The 27,531-nt window shown below is 43.4% G+C and overlaps 1 protein-coding gene across 3 annotated transcripts in view; it reads left to right on the top strand.

Annotated features, from left to right (window-relative positions):
- The window catches only part of PBX1 (PBX homeobox 1), a 257,561-nt gene that overhangs the window by 175,925 nt on the left and 54,105 nt on the right, over positions 1–27,531 (top strand). For all 3 annotated transcript variants that reach the window (XM_090047116.1, XM_090047117.1, XM_090047115.1), the window contains exon 3: positions 23,330–23,574. In XM_090047116.1, the coding sequence (XP_089903242.1) occupies positions 23,330–23,574 (245 nt within the window). The remainder of the gene's footprint in view (positions 1–23,329; positions 23,575–27,531) is intronic.

Raw genomic sequence — 27,531 nt, 5'->3', positions numbered from 1 at the left:
GTTAGTGGATATCCCATAGCTGAACAAGGGTTTTGCTTCTAAGATTTTTGTGGCATCTTGGGTGAGCTATTTCCCTGCTTAATATCTCTGTTTTCCCATATATAAAGGACTGCTAATGATGTGTACCCACCTTTTGTGAAGTGTCTTGAGATTTCGTTTAATGCTAAATGTTTCTGGCATTGTTCTGGCCACTTTGTGGCTCAGGAGTGCACCATTCCACCAGGGGCTGAATCAGAGCCCACTAAAGTCAGCAAAAGGCATTTTATTGGCTTTGGATCAGGCTATGGATTTATCTGTTGCTGACAGGACCTCTGGTGTTTGGTTTTGAAGAGTGGAGACCACTGGTACTGCAACCCATAGGTGGGACAGGGCAGCCACAGCCATGAACTTTACAGCAGGGCTTTGCATTTATCTGAGACAACCTCTTTTCCGTTTACTTCTTCTAAACATTACTTTAAACATTGTTGCTGCTGCTTGCTGTTCGTTATTGCTTAAATATATCACTGAGCAGTGTCATGGCTTAGGGCTAATGAAACTCCCGTACTGACTTTGTGAGAAGTGACATCGCAAGCTGGAGGCAATCCCGGAAGAGCTGGGGTTTAGATCGGCCCTGGTGCTGTGGATTGATCTGTACTCGCCAGAGCACAGGACATTAAAGAGCATATGAAGTAAGGGTCACTGCCTAATGATGTCTGCCAGAGAACAGGGGAAGGTGACTTCCTGGTGCCAGCTCTCAGATGGGAACTCGTATCCCCAAGCTACCTTCTCGCTCTCTAATGGTTGCAATCCACATAACTTCCCAGGAGCAAAGTATGAGCCAGACAGCAGAGCCAAGCGGGATTTCAAATGAGGCCAGGATTCCAAGGTACTTTTCTTTCTTTCCCAATGCATTTTCTTGCTTGTGATTTCAGAATATCCATGCTTGGATCATTCAGAAACTGCTCATCTTTCTCTGTTTACCTCTTCTTTTTCCATCGAATCCCTGGGCTATTATTGTAAGGTTCCTCAGAAGCACTGGTTCCTATCTGGGGGCAAAGGAATTTCACCTGGGTAATGCCAGGCATTGCTTTCACTGGCACCCAACAGGTGCAGGGAGGATGGTGATAGCTGCTGCTGCCGCTGCCTCTAACAGCTAGGGAAAATGTAGTGGACTATGAAGTCTTGGCAGGGTAACCTTTAAGTCACCAGGCTGGATTTTTAACTGGTGTGAATCACTGGATCTCAGTGGAGTGATGTTGATTTACACTGTCTTTGCATTTGGCCTATATTGGAAGATCAGTATGGGTTTCACTAGGTGATCCCCCCAAAAGTTGAACCGGAAGCTTTATCTACCTGTGTGGATTTCTACAGGGAAGCATGATTCTATACATTACCCATTCTAAGGATGGGAGGCAGTAGTAGGCACCACGAGATACTATCCTGTGTTACCTTAGGACAGTGCCAGTGCCCTGACCTCCAGTGAAAAAACTTCTCCGTGACTATATAGAGCTGGACGCTCTCACCCATGTTGCATTGTGCAATGTATCGCAAACCATGCTGCAGAAATCCATGAGGTTGTGTTATGGAGGAAGGTACTATCGCTGAGGAAGACGGTAGTGCATGTAGCATTGGTGAGCACCTTTGATCTGCCACACATGCTTGGACATAAGAGAGGGAAGAGATTGCTTGGGTCATTCATTGCATCTAGTCCAGGTTATCTCACTTGCCATGTTATTTCCAGCATTCTGGACCAGGAGATCATGAACACCCCTCAAATTCTCAGGGACCTCGTTTCATACTCTTCTCATCAGCCTTTTAATTGACACTATCTGTCCTTCCCTCCCCGTCCTTCCCTCCCTCCCCTCCCCACCCGCTCACCAACCACAGACCACCCCCTAAAAATTTGTTACAAACTAAGATATTAAGTACTGGCATACCTCGGAGATATTGCAGGTTCGGTTCCAGACCACTGCAATAAAGCAAATATCACAATAAAGCGAGTCACACGAATGTTTTGGTTTCCCAGTGCATATAAAAGTTATGTTTACACTACACTGTAGTCTATTAAGTGTGCAATTATAGCATTATGTCTAAAAAAAACAATGTACATACCTTAACTGTGAAGTGAAGCTGTTGGAAAAATGGCGCCGATGGAAAAATGGCGCTGATAGACTTGCTCGACGCAGGGTTGCCAGAAACCTTCAATTTGTAAAAAACGCAATATCTGTGAAGCGCAATAAAGCAAAGCGCAATAAAACGAGGTATGCCTATACTGAAAGCTAAGAGCTTCAAATGCTACATCCAGCCAAGGAAGATGGGCTTATTTATTAGCCCAAGAGAATGGGCACCACCAGAGATCCTCCACTGCAGACCCACAGTTAGTGACTTTAGACACACGCAGTCATATACACACACATGCGTATCCACACACACCATCTCTGCCTCTCCTTATAAAAGTTCAAATACTGACTCAAGTTTATTGTTTCTATCTCGTTTATTTTAAGTATAGTTTTACACTTTATTATATGCTGTGACATCTTAAATGGAGCCTGTCACTCCATCTTGACTACTGCAAAGGGCTAGAGCCACTTACTGCATCAGGCGTTTCAGCAGTCCTGATTAACGATATCAAAATGAATGGATCCCGTGCAGGCTCACGCACAAAATCAAATACTGATTTGCATATTCAAATTGGGCATGACATTAGAAAGATATAGAGGATAGATGTATTCCATGTATATATATATATATATATATATATATGTATATATATATATATATATATATATATATATGTATGTATATATATATATATGTATATGTATTCCACTATACATATGCATACATACTACATGCATAGAGCCTAAAAACCAATGCAGGCATATACACATATTGTGTGTGTGTGTGTGTGTGTGTGTGTGTTTATGCCTATCAATAGACAGACATATATATGCTTTATTTGCATTTGTGTGTACATATCTGCACCATAAACATATTTATATACATGTTTATAATTTATTTCAGAAGAGATATAGCACTTTTTCCTCCTTCTTTGAGTTTCCTTCCCAGGATGGTAAATCAGTTTGGATTGCTAAATGGTGTATTTTTTTTTTCTTGTAAGTGGTCTTGGGTATGTTGCAAAATTATGCATGCAGACACTTTTTCCTGAAAGTAACATTTTGTAAGGCTAATTCATGCCCTGGAAAAAAAAACAAACTTTCTTTTCTTTCAGTTCAATCCACGCTTACAAGTCAGGTTTTTGTAACCCTGTCATTAAAATGCGAGGTAGCCTACAGTAATTTGAATATTTCATTCTGCCGGCTGCTAATGCACTCTGCGTTACAGATGGTACTTGCTCCATCCTTCTGGACTGGGTTCAATTATAAATGAAAGTAGGGAGCTGAGATTTGTCTTTTTGTCTCTGCTTAGTTGGAATAACACAATAAAGCTTGATAAGTAGGAATTCCTCAAGCTGCTTCCTCGTTTGCCTTGTGCATTTCCCAAATAGCTGTGTTAGGATGAACTTACCTTTCTAACAGAGGCTGTAAGGTTTGTGTGTGTGTGTGTGTGTGTGCGCGCGCGTGCATGCATGCTTTCCTTAAGATAAACTAGATTCTCATCTTAAATGCACTGAATTTTGTTCCTTGTTACACACACACACGCGTGCATGCACATACACCATTATCGTTTAGCAGCCATGCAAACTAGTAACAACAATAGAGAGAAATTGGTAGTTTAAAATACATCATGGATGGCGGGGCAACATATATCAGTAGTTCTTGCAAGGAATTTGGGAGATTAAAGATCAAGATTTACTTTGTGACCCTGAGATGCATTCACTGTGTTAATTTGGACAACTTCCTTCATTTTTCTGTGCTTTGGTTCTAGAGCCTGTAAAATGAGGATGCTGATAATCATCTACTTTTATTAAAACATTTTGAGATCTTCAGATGCAAGGAGCAATAGAGTTGTGAAAGATGCCTGTTCCTGGCAAAATTTAACAGCTCTCATATATTTCAGAAGGAGTTATTTATAATAATACCCCCTGAGAATCAAAGAAAACATTTATTTCTGCTTTGTGACTAACAAAGGCAGAATGGGTTAGAGAATCAATAATACGGGAGACCCTAGTTATAAACCCCAGGAATACAGAGCCTATATTACATGCAGATGCCCCTTGTGAATTCCTCTCCTCTCTGAGGGGAAAGCACAATATTGCCAATGGAGAGGGCAGGGCTTTCAATTTTATTTTACATTTACAAGGACCAGATGGTCTGCTGGGGATGATCTTTGATCTGGGACGCAGCAGGAGTTTGTAGAAAATTTTGCTCCCTTTTAGTCTCCTGGCTGTTTATGGCATGGGCCTCTCCAACATAAGGTTGGAATTTAAAAAAGACAAGAAGGTTGGTTTAATACCATGGGCTTTGTAGCAATGCATTGATCTCTTGCTTTCCTGGTGTCAGCCTTAGCAGTTAGAAAAGAAACTGGAGGAAAACTGGCTTTGTGGTTTAAACAACTGGACTGGCAGTTGCGGGTATTAAAGTCCTGTCCTGACTGCACGTGTGACCTCTCTTTTTCATCTATTGAGACTAAGCAGGCACTGTCTCTAGTTACATGTATATTCAGGGCTGATCATAAAGAAGCTCTGATTTCACTTGTGGCCTCTGGCCACTTCTGTAATAGACACAGTAATATACAAACCTTCTAGGACACAGCACTGAAAACGTGTTCAAAGTGAAGGTGTTGCACCAAACATAATTATATACTCATGGACACTTGAAAAATGTAATTAATGTATCATTTTTAATTATTTTCCACAGCCTTTCTAGTGTCTAACACCCTTCAGAAGTGTGAAGATGTGTATTTCCCGACCCCCCAGCAGCTCTGTCCTTTTCCATTTGGCCAGTGCCAGTTTTGGGTTTGTTTTTCCCCCCCACATGTTTTAAATGGAGTGGAAGTGAATACAGCTGATTCTGTTTCACAACCACTTGGATTCTCAGACATCTCTTCATCCTGCTCAAACAGATCCTTTACAGAAGGGGCCTCTCTATTAAAAGGAACAAAATGTTCCGACCAATTTTCAAGCTGGGATTAAACATGAAAACATGGCCTGAGGACTGCCACTTCCGGAGCATTTGTCCACGTCCTACTAAACCGCATCAGCTCACTGAATGCAAAGCAGTAGTGTTCTGTTTGCGACGTTGGCATGAAGCAGTTTCATGATACAGCAGGACGTCACACGAAGACTTTTCTGTTTAACACTACCTGTGTTTTAAAGACCTCTTAGTGGTGGCAGGGGGAATGCTTGGATTGGATGGTGACTCCAGCTATAGCATTTTGGCCACAAACCAAAAGGTTGGGGGGAAGTGTATTTACCTCTTTCTTCCTTTTCAACTGGAAATAGGTGAAATTTGCTCTGTTTGGGACGATGTTGCGTTTTACAGGCAGTATGCAAGGGTGGGTAGAAGTTAGGAGAACAATATGCGAGCACAGAAGACTAGGGCCACCAGGGTTTTTTAACCTGGCAAGTTAGAGCTTTTGGAGGCATCTGGATTATATTCATCATGAGAGCTATGATGAAGGGAGGGAAGTGTCTGACTGTGATTGACTTATATGCATGGTATCCCTGTATATTTTATGTCAAGCATGTATGAGAATGACTGCACCTGTGTGACTCTCCATGTGTTCATATGAAACCCAGCTACTTTGCCCTTGCCAGTAAGCCTTTCCAATATGCAGTGCATGATGGATTGATTTTGGCTGTTAGAGCTTATCACACAAATAGAAGTTTGATGTGTGATTGTGTGGCTCTGTGCATCTACAGTGCCTATCTGATTGTGTCCCCATGGCTATACGGGCCTGAAAACTGAGTCAGTCCTGCCCCTCCTTCTTGCTGACCAATAGCATCTGGCCTCATCCAGGAGGTGTTTCCTTTTCAAGCAGGCCTTCCTGTGCCTAGTAGCTTATTTTTTTATTTTAAATTCCAAACTTACAAAAACCGCAATCAGAACAAATGATCTCAGCCAGAAGCCTGATCTGCAGCACAGAAATCATCTCTCTTCCATGCCCTTTTTCTATGGACAGACATCACTTTCAACTGCTTCAGAAGGGGAGGTGAAGCTGCTCTCTGGGAGCTTGCTTTATCTGTTATCACGTACAGGTTTCCCTTGCTGTATGCTGTACATGCGTTCCTGGAAAATGGTGCATAACTTGAATTCACGTAAAGGGGACCCACTTTACAATGTAACAAATAGGGATACTTGCCGAGACCTCGACTGTACTGACCCTCAGATCCATTTCTACCACTTTTACAAGACAATTTTGGTACTCAACAACAGCAGGCTGTACACACAAGCACAAGTGAATGTTACCATAATGGGGATGGCAGCTACAGAAACATGTGTTGCACACGAGCAAGGTGCACAGATCCATGCAGGAGACTGTTTTGGTGCACGTCACTCCCACAATGCACTGCACAAAGTAGCTGACTGTGGGCTTCCACCACACAGATTGCAGAAGAGTGAATTTACCTTGCATATAATGAATTTTTGGTGTAAAAAGGGTCATTGCAAAAAAGCAAATTCGCACATACGGAACCTGTATAAAGCAAGGGTAACCTGTAATTTACCCCAGTACAAGTGAGCTAAATTGCTAAACGGTTAACCCTGAATGAAACGGTTAAAGTTGCAACAATTTTTCTACTTTTCAATCACTGTGGGGACCTAACAGGTACATTGTAGTGGCCAACACTAGTGTCATCTGTTGCTATGTACAATTGGTACATGGTCTCTTACCCTGGAGGTGGTTTTGCTCAGTGCACTTTTGACATGCAGTGAGTTTGCTGCAGCACTGCCCATGGCATGGATGTTCTGGGTGCATGTATAATATGAAAGGGGAAGGATTAGGTCCTACCTGTATATTTTCTAGGTGCTGTTGAAGTAGGCATGATGCCCAGAGACTGCCAATCAGTAAATATTCTTTCTTACTGGAAGTCTTGAGATGAGACTGAAAACCAAGATCTTTACCCCTACATGACCATCAAAGACCATAGAAATGTAGTAAGCAGTGTTAGTTTAAAGTCAAGTAGAAGGCAGGGTAGTTCTGCACCTTATAGACTCACTAACCGAAGTGTATGTATGTGCGTGCAACATATACATCTCAAGGGCCATGGTCATTAAAGATTCTGAAGGGAAGGCTTTAGCTGAAATGTTTTGGCCAAATCCCACTTCAAGTGAATTATATTCTTCTTCTCTAAATCCTCCACTCTCTTTCAGTTAGGTACAATATAGTCTACAGTTCCTGTCACAAGTGGGTAGATAATATTGATAGAAGGAAGGTCTTGTGTGGGATGGTGGAGATCTAGGTTCAATTCCTGCTGCTTTCTCAAGTTTCCTATGTCACTGTGGCAAATTACTTTATCTGTTTTATCTCCCAGTTCCCAGTCTGTAACTTGGGAATAATACAGATTTGCTTCACAGAAGGTGTTGTGAGGCTAATGTTCATGGATGAAGCTAACATCCAAGAATTCTGATCAATTAATAGTAGTGATTTAGTCTGTTACTGTGACAATAGATAGTTGGAGGTATAAAGTAGCCATTGCATTACATCTGAGAAATGGCTGCCTTTCACATGTGGAAGAAACAGGGACATGTTCTTACACAAGTACAGCACTTAAGTTGGGGCCATTCTGGATGATGATAATGATGATGATGGTGGTGGTGATGTGTTACGCATATTCAATCTGTGGTCGTCATCCTGAGTTCTTTTCAACAGAAGAATAGCTCTCTTTCTGTAATAAAAAAATGAGTGAAAATCTAATGGCTTTTTCTAAGGGTTGCCTTGAGTCTGAAAAAGTTGAGAACCACTGATCTAGCCCATGAATTAGAACTATTTTTTACATTATGGGAGTTGTTCAACTCCCTAAATTGACTGATAATTACCATTGATTGTTATGCAAAGTTTTTATTTCGGAACAGCACGGCTAGCCAATCCTGAACATTCAGAAATCCTGAATCAGGCCTCCCCAGTCATGCAATTTAGCTTTCAAAAAACATATTTTTTATGCAGCTGCTAGGTTTGGAAACTAACTTTAAAACAATGAAATTGGAGATTTTTGCATGAACACTCGACTCCAAGAACAGGATGAAATGGTGAGTGTTGCAACATCAGGCCAGAAGACTTGGGCTTGATGACAGGGTGCTGCAGCTCTCAGGTTCTGGTCATTTGTGAACCTCTTTGAATTGTTCCAGAAACCGGGAGATGTGAGTGGCCTGCTAATGCCCAGCAAGTGCCAGTATCCCAGCCCTCCATGGAAACATGTTGCATGGCTAAAGGGTGGGTGTGAGGCGAGTTCAAAAATCCCCCTTTTCCAAAGCTAAGTTGAGAAGGGACTCGAAATGTGGCAGGTTTGAAGCAGCTTTTGATCTTGGGCTCCTGTCAGTCTCTTTACCTAAGTCTTTCCCATCCTATGCTTTGTGCGTAAAGCAGCAGGCCTCAGGCCATCAGTGTCCATGGGGGGTGACCTGTCAACAGGAGAGCAGGCTATAGAAAGGGCCACTTCCTTTTTGGGAAATCTTTTCTTTATTTGTTTCTGATTTCATGGTGTGGCCTGGCCTGGTGAGGTTGAAATGGGACCCTTGTCCTCTGAGAGGCTCCAGAGGCCCTGGATTCTCATCAACAGATGCATGTTGTTCAAAAGCTCATTTCTTTTCAGTGGAAAGAATTCACATGCAAAGTACTGAGCAGGAGACCCAGAGGGGTCATGATCGCATCCAGGCAAGGCGCTTAGAGGACCTTTCTTTTATGGCTGGCCTTGGAGGCTTGGAAATGATGTGGCTCTGCAGCTTTCCCTCAACTGATTTTGTTTAGTTGATTGTTACTTCTTCAGGTTTAGGGCCTTTAATTCTGGACCTTTAACTCTGGTTCCCCGGGTGTTTACGTGAATCCTTAACTCTAAGCTTGAGTACTCTCACTGAAGTGTGTATGTGTGTATGTATGGAAGAGTAAAAGCAATGCCATGTAGTGTTGTCATTCTTGGGTGATGATGTCTTTCCTGCTCAATGAGGATTTGATTCCTCCTATGCTCAGGAAATAGAGGGGCATTTCTCTCAGCCCATATTCCAGCAGCTGCAGGTGACATTCAGAGCCAATGGACAGAGCCTTTGCCTGTTGGGCAGGATTTCTCCAGTAGCATTGTCAGTTTGTAATAATTCATTATAATGATGATGCTTGCACTGACACAGTCTGTTTACTCCGGGTACTTTACAACAGGGTTCCCAACCCCGGGGCCGTGTCCTGGTACTGCTGGTCTGCAGGATGGTTGGCTGCCGGACCACAAGTGACTGCGGACCAACGGATTACAGACTGGAAGTAGCCGGCATACTGCGGACCGGAAGCCACCCCTTTTTTATACTGAATATAAAAGGGGTTGGCTGCCTGCCCGCAGTATGCCGGTCCTCGGGCAAAAAAGTTTGGGAACCTCTGCTCAGCATAAAAAGGTTGGGAACCCTTGCTTTGCAAAGGTAGATAGTTAGAAGAGGGGAAACCGAGGCATGGAGCAATTAAAGGTGCATCTACAGTGCTGCTTTCACTGCCCAGGACCACTCAGCCTAACCCTGGGTGTGCCAAATCTTGGAAATCAGGCAAGGTAGCTGTCTCAAGCACCTTAAATGTGTACCTATAAACACACCTGAGACAGGATTTGATTCTATTCTCTTTATGAGGTACCTAAATGGAGTTAGATGCCCAACTGTGATCACCATGCCCAAGTCACTAAAACGTAAACATGTCTACTTTTGTGATGTTCTTGTCATCTTAAATCACAAAACAAAGTGAGGAGGAAGATGACCCGTTCACCTTTCGCTCAACCCCAGCAGTTGATCAAGCAAGGTGGAACGCAATCACACTTAGGCATCTAAGTCTATTTAGGTCTAATGGAGGTGGAACAGGATTGGGCCGCAGAGTGCCGAGGGCATGCTAGCACTGTTCTACGGTGACGTTGGGGAGTTGGCTCGTGTGGAGCAGGAGCGAGTGTTTGTGGTGTGTTTCGCTTGTGATTGTAGCATAAAGGTGGCATAGGCAAATGCCCTGAGTTCGTAGGAGAACTTCGTGGAGATCCCGGGGGCGTTGCTTCCATTCCCCCCTAATCTAGTCATTACAACGCGCTGCTTTCACATCCCAGCTTCTTTTTAAAATCAGATTCGCCTTCATGTATCACGTCACAGTTTAGAACGGAAAGACTCGTATCAAGTGAAAAGGAGGCAGATTTGTCCAAAAAATGCTGGGATTTTTTTTTCATGGAAAATACCTACTACTCATCATCTAGCTCTACTTACTACGTTTGTTGGGGATGGGAGGACATGGAAGGTCTTTTATTTTTATTTTTTTTGTCATCTTGCTTTAAGCCTGAGGTGAAATTCTAGCCACAAACATTGTTCTCAAAGGCTTATTCAAGTGCCAGGAATAAAGCCAGCTAATAGTAGCATAGCTGGAATATATATCCTGTGGGCAAGCTCTGGTCTACTGGCCATCTATGGAGAGCTGGATGGTTAGATGCTGCTGCCTTTCCTTTCTCCCCAGTGGCTAGATTGCTTTAAAAGAATCTGGAAATCTGTTCACTTCCTAATGTTATTTTTTCCCCATGTAAACAAATGATGGAGGTGCCAGAGGGATACTTCATTGTCGCAGAGAGAATGGTGGCCGGAGATGTAAGAGGAAGCGTGACCACAAGACATGCTCTCTATTGTGGTGTGGTCCACCCCAAGCGAGAATTTGAGGAGCCCTGTGTTAGCCTATGTAGATAAGGGATTGATTTCACTTCATTGCTGTAACTCAAGCTTGTTAATCCTCCCCTGGTTAGAAAAAAAGAACTGCTTCATTAGATAAGCTGATTACAGCCTAGTGTGTGCTCCCGTGCCTAGTAAGACTCCTATGTGGAATGACTCCAGTCGGATTCAGTGCATTGCTACTTTAGGTAAACTCACTTGGAGGTCAGGAGGGTCAAGCAGTCTGGGGGCTTTAGGCAGGATGTCTGTGGGAGGGCAGGAGGCAGAAAGGGAAGGGCTACAGGCACCTAAATTACAGGGCCCTTCCTCTTCATAAGAGTGCGGTTAAATATTTATTTTAGTTCTTCCAAGGAAGGAACTTGATAAGATAATAAGAACCTGACAGTTCTGACCTCCCAATTCCCAGGAGTTTTGCCACGGGGTTAAAGGTTAGCAGCAAAGTATTATTGTAGTGTAATTAAGTTTCCAGGGTTTTATTTGTTTAATTATACTGAGTGGTGAGGGACGAGAGCTGCATGGTCCTTGTTCCTAGCGCTAGCTTCCATCTAGTATTGTGGACCGGTGCCATCCACAGCAGGACGACCCTGAAGCCATTTCGGTTGGAAGAGTCAGAGACCCAAATACCAACGTGATTCTTTAAAAAACAAAAAATGTGTGGCGGAACGGACACCTGATTAATGCCTAACAGTTTCGTTTCAACGCCGCGAACAAATACAAGCCACCTTTTCTGTCTCCAGTTCACTTGCATTATGGCTTGTGTTTGACTTGCATTCTGTTTAGCTCACCACGTAATAAAGAAAGCAATGCGTTTGTGTGATAGAATTTGTAACAGAGCTTGGAAGCGGGAGATGAAAGCCATAATATCGTGCATTTCTCATATGCCGGTAAATGCCTGACCCGCACTCTGTTGCAAATCCATCCCTCCTCACTCTACTGTTAGCATTCAGCTATAGCAAGAGCTTCTAATAACTGCCATCTTTTTAAAATTACTTGCAGAAAAATGTTTCTGGATTTCTCCCCAAAATTAAACCCAGATACAGCACATATTTAAAAGTAAAGGAGTTGTCTCACTGAAGTCAGTGAAACACTGAAGTGCTTTGATGAGTAGCAATAGCCCACAGAAACAGCGCCATAGGATATAGTAAGTGCCCAAGTTTAATTTTCAAATAGATATAGGCACTTTAGCACCTACACACCTTAGATGAGAAAAGAAATACCTATAGATTGCATCCTTGCACTTTCCAGAACTTGACGATAGAACTAAGAGTTTTAAACCTTGTAGACCTAAAGTGCTTTGAAACATGGAACCTGATTCCTGTTGGAAATGGAGGCTCATTGGCACTTCTTCTGTTCCTGGCAGAATCAGGTTTCCTGGAGAATCTGGTTTTAATCAGACTTTAAAATTACCACATCATTACTGTTATTACCACATTATTATGGAATTGGCTGTTTTAGGCCAATTTTACAGTTTTCTCCAATGTGTTAGTTGTAATTTTCTTCACCTTCAGAGCTTTGCACTGTCAGAATTTCATCACTAAGGCAACTGGCTCGGGATTTGGAAGGGATAAAAAATAGTACAAAAAAGTACCTTAAAAGAAAGTATTTTCCGTAATTTGCATGGCACTGCTAGGATAGATATGTGAGGGGGACAGGGTGTCGAGAGGATTCTTTTTCAAACTGTGCAAAATATTTTTAGGAAGCAGCAGATTTTCCTAGAAAATGTACTTTTAGGGAGAATTAGAGTGTTTATGAATTTGGGATGAGTTCAGCCATTAGTACTAGCTGAGAAAAAAGTGAGGGGGAGAGGGAAAGTTTGGGCAAAAGCTTTCATTTTGCCATTTTTTAAACAAATGATTTTGATATTTTTCTTTTCAGAATTGTTCTAAAAGGGGAAAAAATAGGTATATGACCTGAAAATGGGGGGAAAATAAAGTGGTTCAAGCTGAACACAATATTTTCGTTGATATGGGTGGGCGGATTTTTGCTATGTGAAAAATACCCATTTTTTTCGGGTCAGCCACCTATCCAGAAAATCTATTATTCAGTTCTAATTCTATAAAATTTTTAAATAACTAGGGATGAATTATGATTTCACAGCTAAGATTTAAGTGTTGCACTCATCCCAGGCCGTTAGTGCCAGCTTCTGTGCCAAACCCCGTTTCTACTTTATTTTATGCTGTTTTATTGTTATGCAGGTGGAAAGCCCTGTGAAATCACTGAAATAACTCCAGTTGACTTCAGTGCAGCATGGATGAGGCCCACCCCATATCCCTCACCACTGTGCACGTGGATGCATACATAAAATCAGAGTGCATGTGTGTACCTGCGTGCCCACACACTGTACATACGTTTCATGTGTTAGCTTCTCAGCTGACTGCAATTTGGTTTCACTGGGGCTATGCCAGCGCGTATCAGCTGGCAGTCTGGCCCTATATCTTAAATGGTAGCAGAAGCAAAAGTTAGTGAAGTCCCATTCTCAAAAAGCAAGCTGTTGATGCACCATCAAATTTAACTAGCTTGGTCTCAGGCTTGCAAAGTGCTAAGCCTTCTCCACTCCTGTCTGTAACAGCATCTCACAGGATCTGACACTTCACAATTAAAGAAATGCTTTCCCCTATGCTCTGTTTAGTAACCCTGCAATGGACACTAGGGTTTGGAAGTAAAATGTCATTTCTGTCTGCTGACCCAAAAGCAACAGAACCACTGCCCTAGCTGAAATGTGTGTGTGTGTATGCGCGCACACAGTTACAACAAGTAATAGTTTACTTTAGACAGCGGAATTGATTGTGGAAATTGCCCGTTATTTTCACATTGTTCCTCATTTTCTCAAAAATTACACTTTTGCCAGATTAATTTTGCCATGCTTCATCCCACCTAAGCCTATTCTGGGAAGTTTCAGCAAAATCTGTTCATCCATTTTCAACTTTTGTAAAGATGGTAGGGGGAAAAATCATTAAAAGAATTTTACTTCAATAGGAATGTTTTGTTCTCATGGCAGCTCCCTCTGTCTGAAGTGTGTATAGTGTGTGTATTGAAAAATTTAAGGCTGAGATTTTCAAAGGAGCTTAAGAGAGTTAGTCATCCAAATCCCTTTGACTTTCAACTCCCTTAGATTGCTTTTGAAAACCTCAGCCGAAGTTTACATTGGAAGTGTATATTTGTGTTTAACACTGATTTCCCTGTGAATCGTGGCTAATGTATTCCTTTAAACCCTGTGAATATGAATAAACCAAGGTTTGAAACCATTTGAGTTTACAAAAAGTGTGTAAACCATTTAGCCCTTGCTGTTATGAATGCTAATGTCAGTTTGACGTTTACGCAAATGTACTTGGCAAGAAAGCTGAGGTTATATTACTGTGTCAGTCACATGGGCCCTTGAACTGGTGGTTTGGAAGCATTTCACACTTCCAGGATCTGAGTGTTTTATCAGAATGTAGTTCTCCAGTTTACACAAAGCTCCTTTCAGCGTGTGGATATTTTCGATCCCACTGAACACAGTTCTCTAGAGCAGCTTGATATTAACATTGAGAAACTGGGGCATTTGTTGCAGCACATATACAGAGGGCCGTGATCTCGAGGGTTATATTAGGAGCACCTTTTTAACACTGAAGGTGGTAAAATGCTGGGATAAGATAGATCTAGAGAGGTTGTGAAAGTGGAAGTTTTTAAGAGCAGGTTAGACAAATGTTTGGAGGAGATGGTTAAGACAAGGTTGTTCCTATCTTGAATATGGAGTTGAACTAGATGACCTTTGAGGTCTCTTCCAGCCTTACATCTCTGTAATTGTAGGGTCAGTGTGGGGTACGTAGTTGGATTTGGGCAACTGGGGCAGAGCAAGGTTGAGATGCATCTCCCTTTCTTCTCTTTGTGTGCAGATTTGTCTGTAGATTTGATTGTGCATGGGAATGTGAGGGCTGGCAATGTGAAGTCTTCTTGTGGCTCAGGGGAGCCGAGCAGCAAAGGAACTTGCTCCAGTGCATGGAGATATTGCTGGGTTTTAGGGGCACATGCTTACCTGATCAGTCTCTCCTGTACCATGCTCTGCAAAAACCAGTGTAGGGCCTAAGAACATGTTTTTTTCCTCCTGTAAAAAGTCATCCTACCTACAGGGACCTTTTGACTGAAGTATCTTACTTGCCACATTTCTTATCCTCTCTACTGCCTGTTGCCTCACCCCTCAGTAGCTCACCTTTGTAGTCAGGTCCCAAGAAAAGGCAAATAAATTCCTACTGGCACATGAAAATCCCTACATGAAGCTGGAGAGGCCTGAGATATTGACAGCACGGTGTTCACAGTTGAAGGAATGAAGGAAAAGAAACCATCGTGAGATTTATTTTTTTTATTTCTCAGAATGTGTGGCACAGTTCCTTTGACTTCAACAGACCTGAGTCCACCTTGCACTTGGACTGAACTTGGCCCTGCTTCCACTTGGGTACTTGAACATTTTCTTTTACAACCTTTCTGCCCTTCCCAGTTTCCATAGACTTATTCAGGAAGCCAGATCACAGCACCATGTCCATAACAGAACAACCCATCCCTTCCTCCACATCTCTGGGTTTTCCCAGCACATTTTAGGCACAGTGAAGGCAGGGAAGAAAGACCTTCTGAAAATCACAACCTAATCACTCCCATCTGCTCCAGTGCTGCTTCCCATTGCTGACTGCCAGGATGCTTGTCTCCGATGCTAAGTAGCACATTATTTTCGATAAGTTGCAATCATTTACTTGAAATCTCCTTCTCCTTTAAAATGTCCCTCTGGAAAGGCAATTCGACAAGTTGAGAAGGAAGGGAGGAAAAACCCCAACAAAACAGCCAGTTCAGCTCAGGCTAGAACTTGAATTCTGCATTTGTGTTCAGGAAAAAGCATAATCTTGTTGCATTTCACCATGGGTGTCTCCAAGTTTTAAGATTTTGGGATTATCTAGTGTCCAGTACTCTCAGAAATTAGAGATGAGAATGATCTACCAGGTCATTCTCACGCTTTTCAAGCCTCTGACTGTTTCCTGACCGTTGTTTCTCCGGTGGTTCCATCCTGTCTCTTCAGAGACTCTGCAGAGCATTAATGCTGCATTTTTTCCTGATACTCAGGGTCACTTTTTTTTTCCAGTGGCCCAGATACTTCCAGTTGTTTTAACTTACCCTTATAATTTATACCCCAAAGAATTCCTGTAAGTTTCTTTGGTTTTCTTGGACTAAGCTCTGCTGGCTCTCTCAGTTTCTGGGATGCGATTGCTATACAAGCACTGCCTGAGCAGTAGGGATGGTGATGATGAGCTGTGGATTTTGATTGTGGTAGGGAGTGAATAGGAGGGTGAAAAATGTTGGGAAGGGTAGGGAGGGACGCCTAGGGATTCCCTTATAAGTTTCACTACCACTCCTTGAACTTTTTTTTTATATACAAAGAAACCAGACCCCTCCTTTGCTTTTAATAAGGACCCTTGTGGAGTGTTTTGCCCATTGCCTTTGAGTTAGAGGAGCCCTCTAAAACAAACGTGCCTGCAGTTTGGAGAGACACTGCTCTCAGTGTGTCTTGAAGCATCTGGAACCCCATCCTGAGACTGCCTGTCTGTTCAGGGACTTGGTACCATAGCTGTGCCCCTGTCTCACATCTGTGAGTACTGCGATCCATGTTTTATTTTAGACTTGGATGCATTGAATCACTCTGTGGGGGAGCAGCAGCATGTCAGCACTGGAGCACTGGCACCGTTACATCTTTATGGCATTGCTGCCTGTAGATGTAGTGTTGGAGGGTGAGGCTCAAAGTATGGAATCTGGACAGTTTCCCTCTGCAGATAACAATGGTGGTGCTCCTTTGTTTTGGGAAGAAATGGAAAACCATATCCTAGGTTGTGTGCCTTTGAAATGCACAAGCAGACAACCCAGGCCTGACCCAGTGAACTAGAATGTGCCAGTGGTAGTGCGCAGGCAGACTTCCAGAGTGGGAGTTTGCTGGCGAGTGCATTAGCATCCTGCCTGCCAGCTGGCCTGGCAAACTGCTGTGTGTCAAGTCAGGAAATAAGCAAAGAAGACCTCATGTCCTCTGGTCCCAAGGCAGGTCAAAAGGTGAAGGTGGGTATAGAAGTGTGCTGCTGCATTTGTCTGGTCACCCCCAGGCAGTCTTGGGGCCACGTGACTAACAACAGTTGCACATCTCTGACAAAGACCCTCAAGTTGCTCTACAGACCTGAATAAACTAATCCTCCCAGCCTCCCTGCTGCCACTGGCTCTTTTTAAAAGCTGTGGAAATGGAGGCAGAGGGTTAAAGTGACTTTTCTCCCAATGACATGGTTCCCAGGCTGCTAACATTGAGCTTGCAGTCCCTATGAGGTTACATTTCTACCCAGAGTGGTGCAAATCCCAAGCATCGGTGCCTTCCCCTAGAGAAGTCCTCCTAGGAGGTCAGCGGCTTTTGCCACGAGCACAGGGAAATGTGTGTACTGCAGCATGGTGGTGGTGGCATTGTAGCTGTAGAGAAGGAGGTTCAGGGCAGCCACTGATTTTCAAGGTACCAACAAAACTTGAGCTTAAAAAAAGAGAGAGAAGCAGCGGTGAAAAAGGGGGGATAGACTGAGGTTGTAGAGGAGAGCTGGCTGGAGGAGCCATCTTCAGGCTTTGCGAAGCGCAGGAAAGTTCTTGATAGCTTGATCTGATGGGAAAGGGAACACCATCTTGTTTGGCATGGGATAGGCCAAAGGTCCACCTGAAAAGCTGCCCCAATTACTTTGGGGAGTGCTGGGATACTGGAGTGCCATGACAAGCCGCCACAACAGAAGCATCCTTGCTTGTAACCCAGTGACTTCCAGGGCAGGGATCTAACAGAGGGTCTCCCCACACTAACAAGAATTTTTACTTCATTCACTTGAGGATTGCTGAAGATGCCCTTAATCGTAGCATCAGTTGGCATGCGAAGATGAAGCATTTGTACACTGGGATTTGTCATGGCCAGAGGTGGAACCATGTATGAAACAGGAGGCTATGAGCCTGGCCTAACGGCTGTTGGCTAATTATCCTGACACCTGGGTGCTTCTGGGAACCTTGGCTTTGTTGTCTAAATATATCTAGAAAGATGTAGGTCTATAGTAAGAAGAGGAAATGGGCCTGATTTCTCAGCCCCGGACAGTAGTGCAACCTGAGTAGCACTGAGAAATGTCACCTCCATGATGGCACTGTCCCTGGAAGATCAGAAGCATTTTACAGCAGCATAAATTGGGATGAGGTGTGTGGTTTTTGTTTTGTTTAATTTTTTCCCTTTTTTTGGTGGACAAGAGCAGGTTCTTTGTGAAGAAAGAGCGCTCTCTAGTGGCAACCAGAAGAGCCGGCAGCTTTTTCCAGGCTGTCAGCAGAGTAGCCAAGGACAAAATATTTCTTCCCCCCCGCACCCCGTCCCTTCATCAGCATTCATTTCCCCCCTGTAATCAGAATAAAAGAGGGAGTGTTGTGGGCTATCAGGTCTCCGGAGAGGGGTAGGGGGAAGAATGCATCTGAGGACAGAGGAGAAATGAGACTAGAAAATGTCAATTGCATGTGTTTTCCTGAGAACGCTGCCACCTTTTTAGCTGCAGGTACAGAGAAACAGAGAGACTGCGAATAGGAAAATACTGTTTTGTTTAATTTATTTTTATATGAATTTGTATCCCTTCCTTGCATGGAATTTGACAGCCTGGGGAAATGAAGGCCTTTCTCTTGATTAGTCACAGAGCTGCTGTAGCACAGGCAACATCTGCCCCCCCCGACCTCTTGCCCCATTTTGAAAAGGGATCAGAGCTTCTATGGTCTCATCATCCACAGCCTCTTTGAAGAGGAGGATACCTGCTCAGTTCCAGTTGTGAGAGACTGGCCTTTAAAAAAAACCCAACAAAAAAACGTGGTCCTGCTTCTGATGGAAAAATAACCCCACTAGCATTAAAAGCATCTCAGGTGAGAGCCCTTTGTCTTAAACAAATGAACTATCCAGAAGTTCACTGAAGTGTCTTTTATGTAAATTGCTGCATTAGTGCAGATGTCATGGGCCAGATCCTCAGTGGATGCAAATCAGCGTTACTCTGTTACGTTTACACAAATTCACAGCAGCTGGGGAACGGACACTGAGTATAAAAAGCAAACAAATGAACAACACCCCGCACCTTAGAAAATGAACTTGCATCTTTCCTACCCCATTCCCTCACATATTTCCAAATTCCTTCTTGATGACTCCTCTGCCCCCCCGCCTCCCGCCAGCTGTGAAAATCCCAATGCTTCAGTGCCCCGGCAGGGTTTCTTCTTCCCAAGGACACTGAACAGGAACAAGTCCCTTGTCCCTTTAAACCCATTTCAAGCTGAGCAGGAGGGAGGTAGCAGGGTGAATCAGTGCAGCGGGGGCCTGATCATATGTGATGGTTGCTGTATTAGGTAACAGCTCTGCCGTTTGAAATTGGATCGTAGAAGAGGAGTGTTAACATCTCTGGTGTCCTGGCGGAAGGTTCATTTGAGTCTTGTATGGTGCTGGGAAGATAAAAAAGGAGCTTTTAAATAATCATTTTGTCTTCTACTCGCCAGAGTGCAGACTTCAAGCGATAAATAGGCGGCATCACTTCTGCTTAGACACATTGGCCTTTTCATTTACTTATTTAATAGTGTTATTCTAACCGGCTGGCCAAAGAGACATCGTCTCTGCAGATCCCAGCGCCGTCTCAGCCAACTGAATTTTGAACTCTACTCACTAAATGTATAGAATGACAATGTAATAATAGCAACTGTAAGCACACATATAGGTACCTGCATGTATATAACACCAGCGTGTGCAATATATATATGAGTGCGTGTGTATAATTTGTGTTGTACAGTAATAACACTCAGCAGTTACATGATGCTTTCCCTCTTGAAAAGGCTTTACAAACACAGACTAATTAATCACCCATGCCTACCTGTCTAGGCAATAATTCTTTAGATTTTGAATCTAAAAATATTTCCCTTTTAAATCCTGACTATGATTGTGCCTGTCTTGACAAACCCATTTGCCTTTGCTTTTACCTTTGTTTTTTCAGTTTGTAATTGGAGGCTTTTTTGAAAAGAATGGGACATTATTCTCTCCTGTTCACGTCTCCTCCATCGCTATCCCATATCCGGCTCCTTTCTTTTAAGCGTTTACATTTGTCTTGTTTCTTGCTTAGCATCCGGGGCAGCCAGTCCCCAATCAACATGCATTTATTGACGATACTCCACATTTTTGCTGAATCTCCTTACTTGGCCCCTCTCTGCTTCAGGACTGCACTGTTTGGGTTATCTTAGAAAATCTTCTTTCCTTCCTGCTGCTTTTGTAAAGCCTCATATCTAATTTACAGCATGATGTACATAGGGACGGGTGTTCATATTAAAATTCTGGATCTTGACTCTCTTGAATCATTTTCAAAGCTTTGCAGTCAGGATGTGGATCCAAATGTGGCATCATAAACCAGCCTCTTGTATTTGAATTATTGTGAATGTTTTAATCGTGTATTAATTATTATTACTGTATTTTACTAACAAATTTGCTATCAAATTTTGATATTCCAATCATTTTAACTGAGACAGTTTCAAATGTAAAAGTGTACATAATGCCCCTCCACCCAAAATTGCTCATTCAGAAAATCATTATTTTAAAGCATTTAGGGTTTTACACTCCTGCAATAAATGTCCTTTCTCAACTGAGTTTTTACTCAAAATTGCTCTAAATTAAAAGTAATTGTGTCTTTGAGAAATTTATTTTGGATTCTGGAAACATACATTTCATGTTGTTTTTACTGCGTTAGTACTATTTTTTTATTGAGGGCCAATTTATGATTATTTTTTTAAACTGACAGTAAAATCATTTGCTGCTGGTTGGCAGTGCAGATTACAGGTTTGGGGATAATGGGTCAAATTCATCTTGGATGTAAGCAAGCACAGCTCTGCTTAAATCAATGGATCGTAACCCAGCTATGCCATATACCATATTTACATATTAATATATAAAATGCATATACATACTGTATTGTGTGTGAGTGTGTGTGTGTGTATGGAATCTCTATTGCAATTCAGTGTAGGAGCTTTTCCTATCTGTCTGTAAATCTCTGAATGCATGCAGACCCTGTCTATATGCAACATTTTCTCTCTTGTGCCTCTCCAAGCAATGTTTACAAAATTAAATACAATGGGTTTTAAAAGTAGGTGATTCAGCATCTGCAATTGCCAGGCTGCCCATTTTTTTTCCGAAGTGTAACCACTTCAGCTTGATTTTTTTTTTTCAGGCAGGCACCTTGAAACATATTTACCATTTTGCATCCATATTTGCAATGCAAGCCTGGAGTGGTGGTGTGTTTTGATTTAATTTGAACAGGAAAACACTCAAAGAGAGAGAATGACTTTTACTTGATGCACTAATTGAAACTGAGCGCGCTAAAAAAGATGATCTTTGGCAAGCACTTTTGTGAAGATATATTTATTGCTGTTTTCCTTGCTTCATTTTGTTCAGCTAAGTTGTGAATGAATGACCAAATAAGGTGCTTCTAAATAATATATATATAATATATATACATCTCCCATTTTCCTACTGTCATCCAGTAGAGGATCTCCAAGCACTTTGTGTACATTAGTGCTAACCTTTTCAAGCCCTCACCATCTCTCTGTAAAGACAGGAGCACTGTAGCATAAGTAGTTTTAAGATTCCTATCTGAAAAGGAGCTCAATCCACACATACAAAGCTTATGGGGTCTCAGGGCTTGATCCTGCACTGTTTAAGTCTGTGGGAGTTTTATGTTTTAAGCTTGGGATTGGACTATATGTGACCCCTGTAAGAACACAAGAGAGTGTGTGGGAGAGTTAAGGACTGAGCCCAAGTCTCCTGGCTTTCAGCCTTCTGACTTAATTGCAGAAAGGTCCCTTTTTTAGCAAAATGTAGTAAAGTAAAAGATGACTGAACTCAATATCAGCAAGGAAAAGCAAGAGAGCCTGGGATCTGTTCTGATTTCTCCCCCAATAGTGTGTTTTCCCACAATGTCTGTGACTCCCCCGCATGTAGTCAAGGCAGGCTTTTATTTATTGGGATTTATATGGATGCTGTTAATACCTCGAGTATGCATTCTGCAGATCTGAAAGCAGAATCTTGTTTTGTGTTTAATTTTATTTTTTGTAATGAGAACAAAGAGCAGAGCAACTATACAATGGTATTCTGGGGTTAGATGGGATCACAGCGCAAAAGTCGTATAGAAATCAGCTTTATGGGAAAAGCACATGGACTGCAATATTTCTGTAGAGCATTTTAGTCAACCGATAGAATTTGTGGGAGAGGGTGGGGGAGGGTGCCCCCCCAGATCTCTCTCAAATTTCTCTTGGTTTTAGCCCCATAATATATATGTCTCCTTAGAGGAAGAAAAACAAAATGTAACTTAAGAATTAATATTAATGGATGGATTGTATGATTCCACAATGAATAATCTAAAGTCTGTTCAGCTCTTGGAAGATGCTACGTTCTGTTATTCATTGATTATTTTTATTTCCAATGTTTGTTTGCCTTTTAAACAAAGAAAATAAATATCCAAGCTGATCTTATTCTTCCTTTTGTAAGTGAGGAGCATGTGTAAACAGTCTGCAGCCCAGGCTGTTCATGTGGAGAATGCGATGCCCCGAATAGCTAAATTTCCCCTTGCATCAGCCTCATATCTACCTTCCCTGTCACAACCTCATGTGGGTGACCTGCAAAGGCTGCGGAAGCAACCAGAACTGGCAAGAGCCCACAGGGCTGACCAGACACGCGGGACTGGTTATTTATTTATTAAATCTGCCCTGGCTGCAGCTTTAACTCTCGTCTTGCCAAGCCTTGCATGAGTTTCCTCTCCACTGAAACAGGCACCACAGGGGCTGGCAAAAAAAAATATAAAAACCCAGCAGTAGAACAATTGCTTGCAGCTCCTTTCCCCTTTGCTGCCATAGTCTAAGCTCTGGATGCCCTAAACTGGGCATTACTCTGTTGAAGGAGATTTATGGACTGGCTGCAGTCAGCAGGATACTTTAGGGGCTGCTTTCTCCAGCTGGCTGGTGCTCAAAGAGCATATGAGATGGAGTTCATGGTCTGACGCTGACAACAAATGCAGTCATTCTCTGCTGTGCCCCTCAGACTCAGCTGAGATGGCCAATACGTGGCCAACTAGGAACAGCAGTGTCTAATTCAGGCCCCACCAGCTTGAGGCTATCATGGGCTGGTGACTCTCAGTTACCACTGGTTTGATCTGGATTTGACCTGGTGACCTCAAGGTGGCATGAGATTTTTGCAAGCGAGGGGTCAGCTCCTAAGTTGGTGTAAATGCATGTAGCTCCATTGGAGTCGGTGGAAATTGCCAACTGGTGTGAATTTGGTTAGCTCCACTGGCTAATCCAGTGGCCTGGATCCTCATCTGGTTAAAATGAACATATTTCCATTGGATCTGAGGGGCCAGATGTTCAGCTGGTATTAATTGTTCTTAGTTCCATTGGAAGTCTTGGACCTTGCTGTTGACAGAGTTTTGTTGCCATTGCTTGTGTTAATCTACGGGGTATTACTAACCATTCTCTTTTGTCTTTGTCCCTTCTCACAGTCCTGAGTATTCGGGGAGCCCAGGAAGAGGAGCCCACGGACCCCCAGCTGATGCGGTTGGACAACATGCTGTTGGCAGAGGGGGTAGCAGGACCTGAGAAAGGAGGGGGCTCAGCAGCAGCAGCCGCTGCTGCAGCAGCATCCGGAGGGGCTGGTTCAGACAACTCCGTGGAGCATTCTGACTACAGAGCTAAGCTTTCACAGATCCGACAGATCTACCACACGGAGCTGGAGAAATACGAGCAGGTAACAGGCTCATTCGTGCTGGATAAGCAGGGGTTCTTCACCCGGCCAAAGCAGAGGCAGATTTTTAAATAAATCTCTGATAAAGGAATAATAAAGCCATCAGTGCCATAATCTTCCAGTACAGTGCAGGAAAGATAATGTAAGAACAAATGAAGCTCATAGAAGAATTGGTAGATTGCCTACAAACAATTCTGTACCTCAGTCCGAGGTGGGCTAGAGTGCTAGTGATATCTATAGCAGGGGTGCTCAACCTCTGGGCCGCAATCCAAATGTGGCCTGTGGAGCTTGGAATCTGGTCCGTATGGCTCTCCATGGATGAGGAGGCATGGTGGCAGGGAACAATGGCAGTTAATATTGCTAGCACTCCCCGCTGCCAAAATCCAAAGCTCTAAGTGATGGGTCAGAGCCAGGCCTCACTCCTGCATCTGCATGGCCAGATCAGGGCTAGGCCATGCTCCCTGTCCCTGCACAGCTAGTACAAGGTTGACCCACACCCCCCCCTCCCCTCCTACCCCCTACAGGGCTGAGCCATGCCCCTTTCCTCCTACCCACCCAGGCTTGGCCCAGACTATGCCCCCTCTCCCTGTGCAGCTGGTCTGGGGCTGGGCCATGCTCCATGCCCAGCAGGGTTTAGCCACACCCCCTTTCTCCAGCCAGGTTTGGGTTGGGCTACACCTCCTTCCTCCTGAAAGGTTGGGCCATGTGCCCTCCTCCTGCAATGGAGTGGGGCCGTGTCATACCTCCCTCCCCAAGGTGGGGCTGAGCCAAGCCTCCTTCCCCTGTGTGGCTGGATTGGGCTGGGCTGTCCCTCCCTCCACTCAGCTGGATGGGACTCTGCCATGCCTGCCCCCAGCACTGGCCCTGGTCAGTGCCACCAGTTGGATCTGGTCCATGGAGAGACCAGGCACTGACCATCTGACCTGCTCGACAGAGAAGTTGAGCGTCACTGATCTATAGCTAACGTTTCATGGATTTTTCCTCCATCCAGTGCCCTTATTTAGAATTTCTTGAAACGTTCACCATTTAGGATAAAGTTGGAAATGTAAAGCTAGTCTTTTTTGGGGGGGGATGTTTTTGCACAAAAAGATTGGCTTTCATTCCAATGTAGCCTTTATTTTATTTTTTTCCCTTGGCAAAAAAAATCATTGACACCTGCTGAATGAATCTGTTCTTTCTTTGTTGCAGCATTCAGTCTATGCTTTATATCAGAATGTTATCAGCATTTGAATCAAAATCATTATGGAAATAGTTCTGGTGCTGAAAAAGCCATTTTTAGTAAGGAAAGAAGACTTCCAGTAAAGAGAAAATTTTGATAGCAATTTTGATTTAAAAAAAAAAGTGATAACCAATTCAGGCAAAAAAATAAAATCACTAAAAGCACTTAAAAAGGGGCTAAAACAGTCTATCATATTGTCTGACATAAAATATGCACCATTGTCCTCAAAATCAGCCCCCCAAAATTGCGGTGCATATGTTAAGCAGGGAAGTTGATTTTCTGACCAGTATAGAAGCACTGTGCTTTGATTTATGCTCCAAAATGCAGCAGCTATTGTATTACTATTCAGGCAGCTGAGGGAATCAATTGAATGGTTCATATTTAATTCCAGAGGTGTTAATAGTTAATAATTGTCTCTCCTTTTTAATGGCCTTGATGTTCTGCTACTCAAGCTAGCCCTTTTTATGGCAGCTTCACTATCTGGTTGCTGCTCCCCATCTCTCTCCTCCTCTTTCACAGCCCTGGAGACTTTAGCCCTTTCCAGAAGCATAGATCCAATCTTGGAAACCAGTAGCTAGAGTTTCAGCTTTAGTCGAACAGGAAAAGGAAAGTGAAGATTAGGCTCTATCCCTTCTCTGTGCAGCCATAACTCTGAACAAATCGTTTTTTCTTCATTCTACATTTCAAAAACAATGTGTATGTTGTATAGGGGTGCATTGTTAAAGCTTTTCTTGGCCGATACCAATAGCCAATTATTAACCAGCCATATTGGCTGATACCAATCCAATAACCAATTTGGTTACATGTGACGCTGCTGGAGCGTACCAAACAAAGGTTTATTTATGTCAGTACTTTAAAATGTACTGACATAAATAAACCCTTTTTTTCTGTTGCGCTCCAGCAGGCTCTGGCATCACATGTATCAGCATCCTATTGCTTAAAAATGGTAGTGGGTGTGCTTGAACAAAAGCTCGTTGACTGCTATCACCATTTTTAAGTGCAGGGACACTTTTAAGTGGGGCAGAGCTGTGCTGGCTGCACTCTTGCTTGCCTGACAGCAGTGGGGGTGGTGAATTATGCTTCCAGTTGCTGGGTGGGCAGGGGGTGCACAGCTGGTGTGGGGATCCAAGGGCAAATGCAGCAGGGTGGACAGCCCCAAGCCCAGAGCAAGCAGCCTGCATCCGCCCTCACCCTGCTTGGCTCTGCCCCACTTCAAAATGGTGGCGGCAGTGCTTGAACCAAAGCTTATTAGCTGTCCACCTGCAAGGGGAAACCCAGTGTTTTCCGAGGGAACCCAGGCATCCAGGGACTCCAACCCTATGGACAAGGGGGAACTCGGGCATCCAGGGGCCCCGGCCAGAAGGCATAATTAATTATATTTATCAGAGAATATTATTGGCTACAATGGGCAAAAAAAGCCAATAGGCGATGATGTAAATTTCCCTTTTATCAATGCCAATCCGATATGCAACCGGTATATCAGTGCACCTCTAATACTGTATTCTGGGATGTGTTGTATGTGAGGAAATACATCATTTCAAATGCTTTATTTTTTTTTTCACCAAGTCATTTTACTGTACTTCTTCTGACTAGATTTTGTGACAGATTATATCTCTGCCCAAAGGCATTTTTTGGTTCAAAAGCCAAAAATTGAGGAGAAACTATTTGCCCTTTTTTGAAGGTAAAGGGATAGGGAGAATAGGGAAGGCCCAGGTTCAATTCCCTCTTCTGTCACTGACTTTCTGTGTGATCTTGGGCAAGGCACAATGGTGGTAGCATTGTTGCTAGTATCCTCAGTGTTAGACAGCTGTAGAATATCCAGCAAAACTGTACAGTGCTATAGACGCAAAGTTAAACTAAGTGGAACAGCTAAATTTAAATAAACCTGGGTATATAATGAACCTGTTTTGCCTCTTTCACTACCAGGTAAGGTGCTTGGAGGTGGCTAAAGAGAATTTCTGTCGTTGCTTTACTGTGGAGTAAATAAAGCCACTGACTGAAGTAAAAGGGCATTGAATTTATTTACAGTGGATCAGTAGGGTGCACATTTGAATGAGGCAGGGCTCCACAGCAAATGGTATGGTATATGTTGAGCAGAAGGTGAGACTAGGAAATGGTGATCTCTTCTGACCTGAAGATCAGCAGACTTATCATGTAATATTCTCACTAAATAGGGCAGCATTATCTAGGAGCCCTTGCCTCATTCACTGTGAATATCAAGAGCTATAGGCTGTACAGGAGGGATAGGACAGGGAGGAAAGGTGGGGGCGTGGTGCTCTACATTATGTAGGAATGCACATCCTCATCAATTAGCAAAGAGTCAGGGGAGGGGCACTCTGAAGTGCTTTGGGTTAGAATACAAGGCAGTTGAGGGGAAAGAGATTTAACGGTGGGAGTCTACTACAGACCACCCAACCAAGGGGAAGAGCTCAACCAGGAATTCTTAAGTCAGCTCATGGAGGTAGTTAGGTCAAAGGACGTGGTCATCATGGGTGACCTGAACTTTCCAGACATCTACTGGGAAGAGCAGTCAGCCAGGTCTGACCACTCACGTAGGTTCCTAGCTGAGATACAGGACCTCCATCTAACCCAGGAGATGCACAGCTCCACCAGGGAGACGCCTTGTTGGACCTGGTGCTGGCCACGGGTGATGACCTGGTGAGGGGGCTGCGGGTGCTCAGCCACCTGGGCAACAGTGATCATCGCCTGCTGGAATTCACCATCCAGCGCAAGGTGGCAAA

The sequence above is a fragment of the Crocodylus siamensis genome, chromosome 5 (genome assembly GCF_052110815.1).
Source record: "Crocodylus siamensis isolate JL-2025a chromosome 5, ASM5211081v1, whole genome shotgun sequence".
Taxonomy (NCBI): Eukaryota; Metazoa; Chordata; order Crocodylia; family Crocodylidae; genus Crocodylus; species Crocodylus siamensis.
Note: the sequence above shows the minus strand (reverse complement) of the source record. Positions and strands in the feature narration are given on the sequence as shown.